The sequence below is a fragment of the Monodon monoceros genome, unplaced genomic scaffold (assembly GCF_005190385.1).
Source record: "Monodon monoceros isolate NGI ecotype Baffin Bay Population unplaced genomic scaffold, NGI_Narwhal_1 Super_Scaffold_1, whole genome shotgun sequence".
Lineage (NCBI taxonomy): Eukaryota > Metazoa > Chordata > Mammalia > Artiodactyla > Monodontidae > Monodon > Monodon monoceros.
The window spans coordinates 65,161,456-65,176,636 of record NW_021703765.1 but is presented as its reverse complement, the minus strand read 5'-3'; the positions used below and the strand labels follow the sequence as shown (position 1 = coordinate 65,176,636).

Sequence of the window (15,181 nt, the reverse complement as noted above, 5' to 3'; positions counted from 1 at the left end):
TGGCAGGTTCTGCTTTGGGGCCAGCAGGGCCAAGAATTGCCCCCAGCACTGAACCATAGAAAACTGCCTTCTCTTCATGACCAGTGCCTCCTCCTCTTCGTTGTCTCCACCAGCTTTCCCCCAGCTAATTCCTTTTGATCTTCCAGCCGTCAAGGAAGACCCGCCACAGGAGAGGCCCACTGCCAACCAGACGCTGGCTGAGGTGTTCACGGAGCAGGCCAACCTCAGTGTCAGCGCTGCCCGGTCCTCCAAAGTCCTCTACGTCATCACCACCAGCCCCAGCCACCCACCCCAGACCGTGCCAGGTAGCAGTTCCCAGACACCATCAAAGGGGTGGGAGCCACAGAGCTTGGGGGTAGTGCACTTGGCGGTTACAGAAACCGAGCTCTCTCAGGTGTTTCTCTTTCCGAGATGGGCTGGGGGTCCTGGCTCCATGACTCTGTTTGTCCTGGCCTTGGAGGGACATTTTCTCTTTAGCTTGATTCCGTAGTCCTTACCTCCAGCATCCAACACGGCTGCCTTGAGTACGTGGTGATTAATCAGCTAACCCAGTGTTTCCTGCGGCCCCAGGTTGTAGCTCTCTGAGTGCATCAGCAGTTGCCAGAGCTGTGTTTATTCAGTCATTCGGAAGATGTGTAATTGCTTTAATGGTGTCAGGCTCTGTCTTAGGCACTGGATTGTACAGCGAACCACACAAAATCCCTGCCCTCCTGTGGCTGACACGTGGAAGGAGAAAGACAAAAAGCAAAAGAAGAGTCAGATAGTCACCAGAGCTGTGAAGGCAGGTCCTGCAGGAGACAGGTGGAGAGAGGGTGGTGATCTTATGGTTCAAGCTGGCTAACTTGGTCGGGTACGGACTGTGACTCTCTCTTTTCTGCCAAGGAAGTTGGAGCCTTTACAAGCTGGTAGAGCTGCAGATACCACTCGCAATTCCCTGGATTAGAGGTTTTCCCCTGCAAGACTCACAGTAGGAAGTCAGGGAGGAGAGCCCCTTCCTGTGTATCCTATTGTTTGTGTATCTGTAGGATTTCACAAGTCACACATCCCATTCCTCAGATGAGGAAATGAGGCCCAGAGAGTTTATGTAATTCGTCTGTGGTCGCACAGTGATTCCAGTGGTAGAGACAGAATGTACACCACTCCTTTCAACTCCAAGTTGAGCGTGCTTTGGACCACACTGCCTGCCTCTCTCCAGGAGGGAGTCTAGAGCAAGTCGAGGTGCTCAGAAGGTCTGGGACTCCGGGCCAGCCCAGCTCGAGCTGCGTTGCATGGCTACCCCCACCTGCAGGGAGCTCCTCAGCCAGGCCTGCTTCTCTGAGCCACCAGGGCTCACTCAGACTTCCTTCTGAAAAGTGAGCTCACACAACACAGTCCGATCACCCCTGTCTTTTGCACTTGCAGGATGGACAGTGTATGGCCTGGCAACGCTCCTTATCCTCACGGTCACAGCCGTCATAGCAAAGATGCTTCTGCACATCACTTTCAAGTGAGTATGAGAGCCATCCGACTCCAGGAGGGGAAGGCTCAGGGCTCCTTTTCTACTACGCTTCAGTTGTCTGAGAACAGTCGTAATATCAGAACATGATTTCAAAGCGCTCAGTGCTGGGCAGCGTGAGGCCATAGACATTCCTCATTCTCTGTAGAGTGAAATGTACAACTGGACAAATCTCACTAGGTTTGAGGGATTGTGTGTGTGCTCCTGGGTCTAAAGGATACGATTTCAAGGAGGATTGAAGTAGTCTGGGCATAAAACAGGACAATTTCCATTTTTTGGCTTGTGCTGGCCCCCTGAAGAGATCTTTACATAAGAGCAAAGATTCCTAGGACAATACCAGGCATATTTCCTGATGCCTTCTAGAAACTGTGAGACATTCTTAGGAAGAGAATTCCAACATTTTATTAACTATTGCTTAATAATTATTTAAAAACAATTATTTAAGAAGCTTTTAAAAACTTCATCCTTCAGTTCCAACCAATTTGGAAAAAAATATTTCCTCCCCTTACTTCCGCTGTTCAGGTTTAACTGTTCTGCCTTCCAGGAAAGGGGTGATTGTTCATGCACTGATGTTTGTGTGCCTACAGAGGGGGGTGCTAATTTTCTTAGCCCTCTGCTCTGTCTTTCCTGTGGTTCTCAGTCCAGGCTCTCTCCATTTCTTTTCTTTTCCTCAGTAAAACTTTTTTCTCAGTTTTACTGAGATATAATTAACATAAGGGCTCTCTCCATTTCAAGGCCTTCCTGAGCATTGGTGTCCTGTAAAAGCTACCTTTTCCCTGACCTTCTGGCTTGCTCTCTGCCAGACTTCTTTGTACATTAAATGCCGTCTCCTCCATTGCCCTGTAAAGGCTGCCCTTGGCCTCTTTGGCACCACCCATAGGCCTTTCCACCCTGCACTTTACATTTTTCAGTGGAAACAATGTCCTTGTTATTGTCTACTGGGCTTCTATATCTGTGTTTCTCTTTCTTTTTTTTTTTTAAGTCCCAGTTCACACATTCTGGGGAAGCCTCTCAGGCACAGTCCCGTCTGCGTGTCCCCCACAGCAGGGAGAGCGCAGGACACTCTCTCTAGGGTCCAGCACTTCACCGCACACTGAGTCTGACTTTCATCTGACACGGAGCCCCTCTGCAGCTTCCCTGTCAAGCAGTGCTGGGGGCTGGCATGGGGGCAGGGCAGGCGTGGGCAGAAAGGCAGGTCCCAGTCCAAGAAGAGCAGGCTTGCCTTCATCCTGTTTAGCTAGGTGGGCTTCCGAATAAGTGTCATTTGAAAAGAGTTCTTCTGCTTAAAAAGAAAGAAATATTTTGAAAACTCATAATCTCTCAGGCCAGCCCTTTCCAGATTTGAATAATCCTTCCAGCTAGAAGGTTCTTCATTACACTGAGCTGGAACCTGCCCCACTGCACTGCCATCCCACAGGGCGCAGGTCATCCAGATGGCAGTCCCTCGGGTCTCTAAAGGCAGCTATGAGGTTTCCTGAGGCCTCGCCTCACCGAATGTCCCATTTTATAGGTGCAGGTATCTCATGAGATGGTAGGTTCTTTCGGACGCTTTGTTCTATTCTACTTGAAAAATTAAGTTATTTTTGTTCGACAGATCCCATCGTGTTCCTGCCTTAGGGGACCTTAGGGACTGTCGTCAACCAGGGACGTCGGGGGAAATCTGGAGCATTTTTTATAAGCCTTCTACTTCGATTTCCATCTTTAAGAAGAAGCTCAAGGGTCAGAGTCAACAAGATGACCGTAATCCTCTTGTGAGTGACTAAAACCTCCCCGCTCTGTGCCCAGGACGTGAGATCCCTCTGAGCTCGAGGCCCCTGGGGACCACTTCTCCCGTGGTTTCCTTTGACTGACTCTTCCTGCCTCTCCCTTGGCCTCTTCTGGGGCACCGGCCACAGGGGCAGCATAGCCTGGATTCGACCTGCTTCATCACTGCACTTAGGAGAGAGACTCGTGGTCCCACGGTCCGTGCCTCCTGCATCTCTCTCTCTCTCTGATCTAGGAACAGGGTGTCGGGACAGTGGGGCTGAGATGACAGAGATGGTTGTGTCCAGCACTGGGCTCAGGTACGTTCTAGACGACTGTCAGGTAGTGGGTAGGTAGTGCTTCTTCTCAGTTTTGTCCACACAGATCGCTTTCTCCTGGTCTTTATGGTTTGGAACAGGCTAGGCAGAGAGAGTTCTGAGGCTGTCCTGGGGGTTGGCCCCGCAAAGCATGACAGAAACCCACGCTCTGTGCTGACTCTGGGGCTTTGCTCCGTGGGCTCCGGGAGAGAATGGGCCGCCTCCAGCCTGGAAGGGCCTGTCATGTCAAACCTGACACCTTCACCCATGGGCTTCTTTCTGTGGCTTCTTCTGCAGCTTGGTGACTAGCAGACAAGTTTGAGGGGTAGTCATAGGAAACATCCATTCATTTATTCATGCAGTAGACTTTACCGAAAGCTTTTCTAGGTGCTCAGTAGCTCCTTGTTAGGCTGGATTTGGTGACCTCTCCCCCAAGCTGCTCGTCCTGTGGAGCCTGAGCCAGGTCCCGTCTCGGGATTCCTAAGCTGACTCTCAGTTCAGAACAGGGAGTGTAAACATGGTTGAGCATCCAGGAAGCAACGTGTGACACAGGGTGCCAGCAGTCCCTCCTTTAAGTGTCCCTTATTTTAAAAGAGGATGAAAAATTTCCCATGACCTGTGCTCTCTGCGGCCTCCATGCCTCTTCTTATGGGGACAGGGTGGGCTTCGGAATGGCTCAGTGGGGAAGGAGAGGCCTCTTGTCCCTACTCCCACACCCTCTGCCCCCCAGAAGGGGAGGGGAGCCGCAGAGAGTGGCATGCGGAGTGGGGAGGGAGGGTGTGGGAACGGGAGCCCCACTGAGGAAAGGCCTCCGAAGATTGAGAGCTGCAGCTGCAGCGGCCACGGGCGGTGGGAGTCTGTGCCATCCCGTCCAGAAGCCCCGCCGTCTGTCCAACAGCAGCCTCGTCTACAGCAGCCGGGAGAAGCACCTGGGACCCCAAAGGCCGGGCCTGGCCTCTGTCGGAGTGTGGCTCTCCCGCAGGCACTCGAGCCTTGGGCCTCGTTGTGCCAAGTGTTTGGGGCACTTTGCCCCCCTCGCCGAACCCCTGAGCTACTGCCTGCTGTGGCCTTCCCTAGGGGTCTGCCACACCGGCAGGCGTCTGCGCCCAGCTCCCAGAAAGACAGAGGGCCGCGTGGGGCCAGCTGGGAGGCGACACCAGCAACCAGGAGAGATGCTGGGAGCTGGCAGCGTGGGCCAGGGGCGTTTGGAGGGGGAAACGCCACGTGTCCACGGGAGAGCGGGGGCGCTGCCCCAGGCACCGGGTGAGGCTTTGATCTGGAAAGGGCGGTTACCCCAAGCAGCTGTCAGCAGGGTCTGGAGACAGGCCTGCCGAGTGCAAGGACCACTGGAATATACTGACGTGTGCAGTCTCCCCTCCAAGCTATTCCTGGCCTTTATGGAATCTCCTCTCAAACACAAGTGTCAGGTGTCTGCAGTCACAGAGGGCCCTGTGCTGTGAATAGGTCCGCGCAGCACAGAGGGAATGTGGAATCCCACCCGGGAGGGGTCCACCCGGCCAGGGGCAGTTGCTCGCAGCCATGGGCTCCCTCTGATCACTGGCCTTGGTGCATCCTGTGGGCCCGCCTGCCCTCTTCACATTTCGTGACTTCAGGTCACGGTGTGTCTGAGCACCTGGAGCAGCCCTTTTTCAGAGATCCCAGAAGGGCTGTGACCCCAGTGTTGTCCTTCTTGCCACCCCAGGCACAGCCCAGCACCCTGGGACCCACTTACCATCCCCGGAGCAGCCCCGGGAATCCCAAACCGGCCTCAGGACAGCATGGGGGGAGAGGGCCATAAATTGTCCCAGGCCGACCTCTGTAAGCGTGATCCCCCAGAGGGCCCCCCGTGGCTAAGTAAACACTGGAGGCATAAATTATCCCAGAAGAGGGGAACCTGTGAGGCCAGAAGAGGGGAGATGTACACCCAGGAGCACCCAAGGAGGAAGCACTTGATCTGCTAAGAAACCACTTTAGAGGCAAGAAGGTGGGGGTTGGAGGGGACTGGAAAGGGGTGACCCTGAGAAAAGGGTGAGCCGCCCCCTTTCTGGGCATGAGCGAGGTAACCAGGTTGCTGTAACTTCTGAAGTGTGGGCTCTGGCTCAAGACTCCAGCCGGCCAGAAACCCGCAGCGCAACGATCAAAGCACTCGCAAGCACAGCTGTCCTGGCCCTTAGGCCAAACCCATGGGTGGGCACGGCCCCACCCGCATGGCCTATCATCAGCCCCAGGCAGGAGTGGCCTGACCTGCTCAGTGTCCGGCCAGGTCATCCTGACACCAGCAGGGCATGCAGCCTGTCACCAAGCCCCCATGCTTCCTGGCACTTCATCTTCCCTAGCACTTACAGGGGGACGGCCTCCGAGGTCCCATCCCCTTGTCTGATGAGCACCCCAGGCCTCCTGCAGAGCCTGGTGGCCCCCACTCTGTAGCCCGGTCAACTGCTGCCCTCTTGGGTTTCCAGTCTTCTTCTTGCTGTTTGATGTCTGCTTTTGCTGCCACCTTGGGAATGTTTAACCTTTTGATTGTTTTCCTCTGGTGTCTTTGTTTACCCTCCTCACTGTTCTACCTCCTGGCCAGGGCTCTCAGCTTAGCTACCCTGGCCCAGGGTGTTTTTCAGACCTTCCAGCCCAGCTGCCTCCCCTCAGGCTGGCTGGCCCCGGGGGATGGGGCCTCACCCTCTGTTTGCAGACCCCAGGGGGCCCATTTCCAAGGTTCCCATCTTGCCAAGTTGAACATATTTAACGAGGCAGCAGTGGGATGTGGAGGAAAGTCTGAGGTCAATCTACTGCTTCAGAAAGGACGTGTCCTCAGGAGCACACGGTTGGGGGGCTGCCGCCGAGGGGTCCACACAGCGCCAGGACCTGCCCACATCCAGACTCACCTTCCCGCAGGGATCCTGACTTTGGATGACATGGCTTTATTTGTAAATATGCTCTTAATACACAACTTTGAGAATAAAATAGAAACATCATGTATTTTAAAATATAAGATGAAGTGTGACGCACTGTATACAATTTAATATATATTTTTAGGATTGTTATTTAAGAAAATGGAATGTAATGGTACTTTTACAAAAGAGAGAAAAATGTTATTTTTACCGTCTGGAGAAAATAAATATTCTCATTGTTGTAGAAATCGTGATGGGCCCTAGGTTGTCGTGTTTACGGGAGGCTCCCAAGCCCGAGGCCAGGAAGGTGTCGCGCTGGGAGGACCTCGGGCTCTCACTGGGTCAGCGTCTTCCAGTCGCTCAGCTCTCATCGCGTCTCTGACCCACAGCCGATCTCCGGCCGGTAAGGTCTGAAGAGTTGGGATTCCAAACTCACATGGTGCACGGTGGACATAGGGTGGCCACGGGCAAGGGCACAGGGCTCTGCACTCAAAAAACCTGGGTCCGAAGTGGCCTCAGGTCGGTCGGCCCAGCTTCCCCTCCCGTAAGATGCACAGCATCTACGTCTCAGAAGGTCAAGAAGGCTAGCATGCTACATGATTATCGTCCACATGGGTTTCCCTGCCTTTCAGAGCAGCCAGCTCTTCCTCTCCCCTTTCCCCCCACCCCTTCCTTTTTATAACACGGAAGAAGCTCGGGTGTGACCTGCCCTCTCCCGTGAGGAGCTGTGCACCCCAGTGGCCCTTGCATTGGGTCCTGTGGTCCCTGTTTTGACGATGAGGAAGCTGAGGCTCAGATAGGAGTGCGGGGCAGTAAACTTAAGAGTACGGCTGAGTCAGCCTGCAGGATTCAGCTCCCACCATTGGTTCGCTGTGAGGCCGGGGGTGTAAAACAGGGAGGCTTTGAAGGGTTTCAGTGGAGGAGCGACGCCAGATTCCCAGTGAGAAGGATTTCCTACGTGCATTTGGAAAACAGGTTGGAGTGGGGTAAGACCGAGGGCAAGGAGGCCAGTCGGGAGATGCCGAGGCCCCCACACCGGCGCCGTGGAGGGAGGGGAGGGCCTGAGAGAGAGCTGGCCACCTCCGCAGGCCAGGGGCCTGGCTCATCCCCCAACCCCACCACCACGTGACCTCGGGCGCGTGCCCCCTCCCCAGGTGCCCGTTTTCTCACCTGTCAGGTGAGGGCAATTACAGTACTTATTTACCTCATCGAGTTGTGATGAATTACCTGTGGTATGTTTTCAGTAAGTGGTGGCTGTTCCTTGTTATTTTAGAAAGGAGCTGGGGGGTGAAGAACAAGGGAGTGTCTAGGGTGATGCCCAAGCATCCTGACTTTGGTGCTGGGGAGAGAGAGAGGCCAGTCTTTTCGATAAAGGACGTAAAAGGCACCGGAAGAGAGAGAAGACACGCTGAGTTCTGTTTGGGCTGAGTGAGATCCCGTGGGACATGGAGGCAGAGCTGTCAGGCCGGGACAGGCAGCCTGAGACCCAGGGAGGGTCAGACCTAGGTTCCACAGCCCATGGAAATGGGGACACAGATGACATCTCCAGGGTGTGTCTGGGGCCACCCCGGAGGCTGCTGAGGACAGTGTCACGGACACACTCAGACAGATGAGGGGGAGCCTGGGCAGGAGTGGGGTGGGGGGAGCTGGCTCGTGGAGAAGGAGAGGGGGCAGCCCCGGAAGCCAAGCTTCGGACCTACCTGGTTCAGTCACACAGCCACTGCTGGTTCTGGGAGCCCCGGGTCCAAATTCTCAGGAGGCAGTTTGCTGGGGGAGGTCTCCCTGCTCCAGCTGGTTATGGCAAGGAGAAAAGGGGGCACGTTACCACCACCTCAGATGCAGACACGTTCCTTAGAGCAGTGCCTGGACCACTTGCTTCAGAATCCCTGGTGTGCTTGTTCGAAATGCAGGTTCCTGGGCCCCACCCCAGACCCGCCAGAATCCCTGAGAAGCTTCTGAGTGTTGCCGACGCTCACTGAACTGTGACAGCCCTCTTGTTTGAGACGTTTGGTCGGTAGTCACCTTTTCCTCTAAAACGAATCATCCACTCATAGGCAGTGGCCTTAAGTTCCACTGGCTGCTTCCTCCACTATCCACAGTGTATTGGTTACTCGACTTTGAAGGCCATATCACTCCAGAGATTCATTGCGGAACAGAGAGGGGCAGGGGAGGAGAACTGCGCAGCACAGCAGTCATTCCAGACACTTCTCCAGAAAGCGCTGCCTTGACGTGGGGTTTGTGCCCCCCTCCCGCTGTCCCCTCCCTTCCTGACCTCGGCCTGTGCCCAGGCAGTCAGCCCTAACCTGCTGTGGCCGTTGCCACATGATGGCACCTCACAGGCCAGCTTCACTTGAGTGTTTATCTTCTCTGAGCTCTCCTCTGTTTCCCATATGCGCTTTCCTTCCCTGAAGGAAAATATTTTTAATGGCTGGTGGAAGACAAATGGGACAGCCTAGCTGGTGAACTTCTTAGAGATGGATCCGCCTGCAACAGAAAAATAAATACACGCAGCCAGGATGCACACCACTGTCCTGCCTAAAACAGCGCCAGGAGGAGCCCCCAAAACCCATCTGAGTGGACTCTGGAGATCGCTGACCTTGACCTCGTCTCCTTGTTCCGAACCTGCAAGATGGGACACTAAAACCCGCCCATCCGGGAGCCAGCACCAGGGCAGCATCAGCACCATCCTCTGTCAGGCAACCAAGGCCCTTCTTCCCATGGAGACGAAAGGGCTGGACAAGGGTGACCTTGTCTCCAAGCTTGGGGGTCATGTGATCATCCCCTCTCCCCACTGGGCTGTGCGTGCCTGAAGCTGCAGACGGTCTCTGGGATGCAGAGAACTGGGAAGCTTTTGTTCCTCTGGCAGGGTTGGGTCCCCATGGGGGATTGATTGTTTTTGCTTGGCTGAAAGGGACACTTGGGGGATAGAATATTTCAACCTCAAGAAGCAGCAACATTTGCTTGTAGCTGGAAGTCTCCCGTCCTGGTCTCCAGCTGTTGTCTGGAGCCACCAGATCCCTGCTGAATGGGGCTAACACCCGGCAACTGGACGCAGACAGCACCGGGCTGGGCTGGCCGTGGACCAGCCTGTGTCCCAGAGGCCCGTCTCCAGGACAGCCTGGTGGCAGGGATGCCCTCAGCCCTCTCAGTGGTGTTTACCAGGCTCTGGAATGAACCTGCCCACTGTGGATGACTGGGCTGGGGAACCAGGCTCCACAGGGAAGCATTTTAGGGGGAAAACAGATCCAAGCTTGAGGTCCAGAGTAACTCCTTGGGAAAAAAGATGGCAGGATCTGAAACAGCCAAGGTTCTTGCAACAGAGAAGCTTCAGTTCTCTTATTTAGCTCTCAGGAACGTTTACCCTTGTCCCTGTTCAAGTGAAGCCACTGAACTTCTAAAAACTTAATTGGGGACCTGTTGTTTTGCACACTGATTGTGAGAATATGTGTAATGAACTCGCCTTAGTCGCTGGTACCAAAGATAAAATCGGATCAAGAGCACTCAGTGGGAATTCAAACCTCATATTAGCCAAATGTGGGGCAGCTTTTTATAGGTCCCAGGTGAGCTGAGGAAATCTGAATGTGCAAGGATGCTGCTGCTGCTGATAATAATAATAGCTACCATTTCTGCGGTATGTGTGCCAGACACTGTGCTCAACCCTCAAAGTCATCCCTGGGTCAACCCAGCCTGGGAACCAAGGCTCAGAGAAGCAGTCTGGCCAGTGGAGGGCAAGGCCAGGACTGAGCCCAAGTCTGCTGGCTCCAAAGCCAAGGCTCCTGGTTCCTGTTGCTCTGCAAGCCCCTCCCACTTGGGCAGGGGGCTGGGGTCTGAGGGGAAACCCTGTGGCCCCCAAATATCTCCCCCAAATATCATCCCTGTTGCTTCCAGACAGCCCAGGGAAAATACAGATCAATTTGCCTAGGGTGAGGAAGGCATCAAACCTACACTTCTTTACCTATTTGGCAACCCAGACTCCTTTGGGAATCAGAGGAATGTCACGAAGCCTGTCCCCAAAAGACCTCACCTGCAAAAGCTACATAGAAATTCTGGAGATTCAGAGATGCTCCCCACCCAGCCCCAGAAACCCTTCCATGGACTTCAGTTTCAGAATCTCTCCATTAAGACAAAACAGGGGTACCTGAAAGTTAAAACTAGACCAAAAGAGTAATAATCATAATAGTAACCATGCATACACTTTACCGATCACTTATCCAGTGTCAGGTACTCACACCAGGAGTTAGCAAACTTTTTCTGCAAAGGGCTAAATAGTAACTATTTTACCTCTTGTGGGTCCTGTGGTCTCCAATCTCTGTCACAACCTCTCAACTCTGCCTGCAGTGGTTGGGGGCAGCATCCACTCCAACCATAGCCTATTCCCAGGGACCCCCAAGGACCCCCCCCATCACCTCAAGTCCTCAAGCCTTCGGGTGACTGTGAGGGAGTGGGGATCGGCAGTGGGAGGCGGGCCCCAAGGTCCACCCCTAAACAGCCACAGACAATATATAAACACATGGCAGCTTGTATGCCAATAAAAGTTCATTTATGGACACTGAAACCTGGATTTTGTATAACTTTCACATGTCACCAAAGTATTCTTCCTCTTTTTTGACTCTCCCCCAATAATTAAAACATGTAAATACCATTCTCAGCTCGCGGGCTGTAGGAAAACAGGAGGCAAGCCCACAGGCCAGCCCCTGCACCATGCCAACCGCTTTTCATCCCTTTGAATGCTCACAACAGCTGGATGGGTTAGGCCTCGTTATTATCCCCATGTGTCAGATGAGGACACTGAGGCTCAGAGAGGTTAAATAACTCACTCAAGAAGCACAGCAATCGGGACTTGAACCCGCCCCCAAGCCTGTTTGCTTTCCTGAGAGACAAGCTGGGTGAGTTTAAATTGTGGAGAAAGGGAAGGAAAAGGTGCTGGTGGGGCAGAAAGGGAGACCCTAACGCACAGCAGCGCTTGACCCCTGGGAGCACAAGGGAGGGCGGGGTAGGGATAGGGGAGGCTCTTTGCTTGAATGGGCTGCACTGCAGGGGTGGCGGCCGGTTTCCTCCAGAGGCCCCAGATCCACGACAGCGGGTGGCCCTCACAGTGGTTTGCGTCTCCCAGGTTCTCTTAATTATAACTAATTTGCCACCCTCAGCAATGCCTTGTTCTCCTTTGCTAATACCCATGAGTTGGAACCATGAGCCAGACTCCCAGCCAGATGTTGGGCAAAAATCACTTCCCTTTCCCACGTAGGGAGCCCCAGTCTCTTAGAAACTGGCCTTCCCAGTGCCGCAAGGCGGGCAGGGCGGCCCTTTTGCATGTGGCCTTGCTTGGCTGAGATTTGCCATCAAATCTTTCAGCAAAGGGGCTTAGCAAAGAATCTGCTTAACTTCTCCAACCCCTTGGCTCCCTGGCTGACTCTCGGGGCAGGAGACTGGCTGCACGGGTGGCCTTTCTCTTTGGTGCTGTTTGCCTTTTCTCCATTCCCACCGAGTCATTTGCAACTTGGGCCCAAGTCTTGGGAACCCTGTACCCCAGAAACACTCCGGGCTGTGGCTCTGTCTTGTTTGGGGTGACAGGGACCGGAAGCTAGGACTGAGGAAGGCGGCCGCTGCTGAGGGGTGGGGGAAGGAGGCAGGCTTGCCAACATACCTGTGTAGGTAACCCTAGCCAAGCCACCTGGCTTCACTGAGGAAGCCTTGATTCCTCATCAGAGGAGCATTAATACCGTGAGCTCTGAACTTGTGGGGACTGGGTTTAATGCAGGCTCTGCTGTCACCAGCTCCCAGACCTCAGGCAAGTTATTTTACCTTTGTATCCTCAGTTGACTCATCTATAAAATAGGTCTAACAGTTTTCTCATAGAGTTGTTGTGAAGATTAAATAACATAATAAAGGTAAAGTGTTCAGCTCTGGCACGGCATTTTAATGATTTTCATCAGTAAACTAAGGGTGGTGACACTCTGACCACACGGGTCTGGAGAGGGTCAGCATGTCAAGGGCCTGGTCCATAGTCCCAAACGGGAGCAGAATCACACGGTTCTGCAGCCAGACCTCCCGGGGACCACCAAGAGCATGGGACCTCAGATGCGCCCTGCCTTTGGGATTGAAACTCTGTTTATCAAATTCCAAGCACACAATGCACAAAGGGCAGTTCACTCCTTAGAAAAATAATGCCTGACTCGGTTCCTTTAAGTAGCTAATTTCCCCCAATATGTTCAATATATGGCCCTATTTTATAAAAATATCTACTGACCATCACCTTCTCAGTAACGTTATCTATTGGGTGAAAATACCCTTCTTCTGCAGGCCTCCTGCCTGCAGTGGATTTCTTCATCTGTTGCTTCAGGTCAGGAACAAATGCAGAATTTTGACGTCCTTTTATTTCCCTCCTGGCCCCAGGTGGGCAAACAGGCAGGCTAAAACCCCAGGCCCAGCTCTTTCTCCGCTTGCCCCGACTCTGCCTCCCACGCCCTTGCTTTCATGGCAGGAGCCGCCCCTGCGGAGCCTTGCTCACCAGCGCTGCTCAGTGGTAATATCTGAGTGCTGCGGCAGAACATCAGCCCTGAACCGCCACCTCCATTGCTCTGGGCCCTAACCCTGTTGACTAACCCAGGACACTCTCTCTCACCACGACACCTAGGAGCTCTCGGATTCTCAAAATGTCTGCTCAGAAGGCGAGTCCTCTGCGCCCTGACCCCACGGGACCCAACAACAGGAAGATCTTTATTTAAGAGCATCCTTTTTGTCTGCTTATAAAAGGAACACACCCCATCAGCAGGTACGTGAGCAGATGAATTATTCTACTTCCATACCATGAAATTCTAAGTCACTGTTCAACACATTTTATTTGATGTGTTTATATGTAGCTTGAATCTTTTATATTATTGAATTACATGTGCAATTTGGGGGGGGGGAGCACATTGATTTTTTTTTTTTAAATGGAAAGTTTAAAAAACAAAGCAACATTTGCCTCTCACTGGCATACCACTCAGAAGAAAGCAGTTCTTTCTTCTGTCGAAGAGTCAAAATGCTGGGGTGTGTGTTTCCAAGACAGACTAAGCCTGAGAGGTAGCACTTCCCCTGCTTGGGGAAGTCACCTGGGCTCCCAGGGCAGGGCTGAAGCTGCTAGCCTGCCCCACCCCAACCTGAGCCACCCCCAGAGGCACCTGCTTGTGTAGGGGGCACCTCCCAAAAGGTTCTCCCTGAGGCCAGCAGAACACTTGGGCCACAAGCCAAAAGGTTCTTCTCTTTGTTAACTACAAAATAAACAACTCAAGCCCCCCTGGCTACTTGCAGTACAAATGTTTATGCCTTTGGAAAGAGAAAAAAGAAAGACTCTTGAGAGTTCTGGAGCAGATGGGCGCCAAGTTTGTAATTAACCCTTAGCAATCGGGGTGTCTGATCTTCCGCCAAGGGGTCTGCAGCAGTTTGAGGGGGGTGGCTGATCTGGGCTTCTGCTATAACTTTGCTATTGATGGGCTTTTGAGGCCTTGGAATGCTCTCTGGAAATGACGCCGGCTACATCTTTAAAACTCTGAATTAGGCACTAGAGACTCACCCTGAGAAAGAGCCCAACACCACAGCACCCGCTCCAGGTGAAGGGTTGTGAGCAGCTACAGCATTCAAACCACTTGGGGCAAGACCCCCTAATGATGGGTGTGTACACAGAGTCGGGGGGAGCAAGGCCCACCCACCACGGGGCTAACATTTGCTGAAGAGCAGGTACTTTGTCATATCAATGGGGGACAATGATTAAATGCCCGGGGACCAGACTCGCTGCTAAACTCGACACACTTCATATTATTTCATTTGATCCTCCCAACCACCCAGTAGGGTGGGTATGGTTATATTCACATTTCACAGATGAGGAAATTGAGTCTCAGAGAAGTAAAGTCTGCTTTTTTTTTTTTTTTGAGTCTCATTTAATCCTGGCTGCTTAGGTCCTCCTCTTCAGATGATAGGTGTCCCTTGCCCGAGGTCATCGACCTGGTGAGTGGTGGCAGAGTTGGGACTGAAACCCAGGGCTTTGCGACTTCAAAGTCACCTCCGGCCATCCCTGTCCATTTGTGTTCACTAACACAAATGACGGTTATAACCTTTCAGACTTCCAGAAGCAATGCCAAACTCAAAGGAGCTACCTGTGGGAGCTGAGTTCACAGACAAGCTCGACACTTAGGGGTACCCAGAGGGAGTGAGAGGGGCAGCTGTCAGCCCCCAGGTCCCAAAGCCCATCATGAGAGGCTGGGGGATCTCAAAGGATCATCCTCCTCCATCTTTCCAATGGGGAAACTGAGGCCCAGAAGGCAGAATTCATGCCCAAGTTGCTACTATGACTTTGCCTCCACAGTCTGTGCCCTTTCCACAGCTGCATGGAGCTTCCTGAAAAAAAACTGAAGGTGGTGGCAAGCACTGGACTGGGAAGATGGGGAGAAAGCTGATCTGGCGTGTTCCCTGGGCCCTCGGTTTAGATGGAGGGCATCACCCAGTTGCCAAGGGTGTTTCTTACTTTATGCAAAGTCAGCCGTGGACTGCTTCCATCTTTAGCTCCAGTATCTTGTGGATTCAAGGCACCCTTAATGTCACAAACAGGCAGGGTGGGGAGTGAGTGGGCAGAGGATCTCCAGGAGATTTTAGAGGCAGGACCCAGGAGTATACTCCTTCACTGTACTTCACTTCCTCCCACATCCCATTGGCTGTAACCAGTCACATGGGCTGGGCTGGATACAGGGGCTTCTGGGAAGTATAGT

General features: G+C 53.1%; 2 protein-coding genes across 2 annotated transcripts in view; both read left to right on the top strand.

Annotated features, from left to right (window-relative positions):
• Window positions 1-6,654, top strand: part of KREMEN1 (kringle containing transmembrane protein 1) — a 63,509-nt gene extending 56,855 nt beyond the window's left edge. Inside the window, exons 7-10 of the mRNA XM_029232226.1 lie at window positions 147-305; window positions 1,402-1,486; window positions 3,090-3,246; window positions 3,495-6,654. Of these exons, the coding sequence (XP_029088059.1) occupies window positions 147-305; window positions 1,402-1,486; window positions 3,090-3,246; window positions 3,495-3,527 (434 nt within the window). The 3' untranslated portion in view covers window positions 3,528-6,654. The remainder of the gene's footprint in view (window positions 1-146; window positions 306-1,401; window positions 1,487-3,089; window positions 3,247-3,494) is intronic.
• Window positions 6,655-13,116: 6,462 nt separating this feature from the next.
• EMID1 (EMI domain containing 1) overlaps window positions 13,117-15,181 on the top strand; it is a 74,201-nt gene continuing 72,136 nt past the window's right edge. The window contains exon 1 of the mRNA XM_029232463.1: window positions 13,117-13,212. The gene's annotated coding sequence lies outside the window, so the exon portion shown is untranslated. The remainder of the gene's footprint in view (window positions 13,213-15,181) is intronic.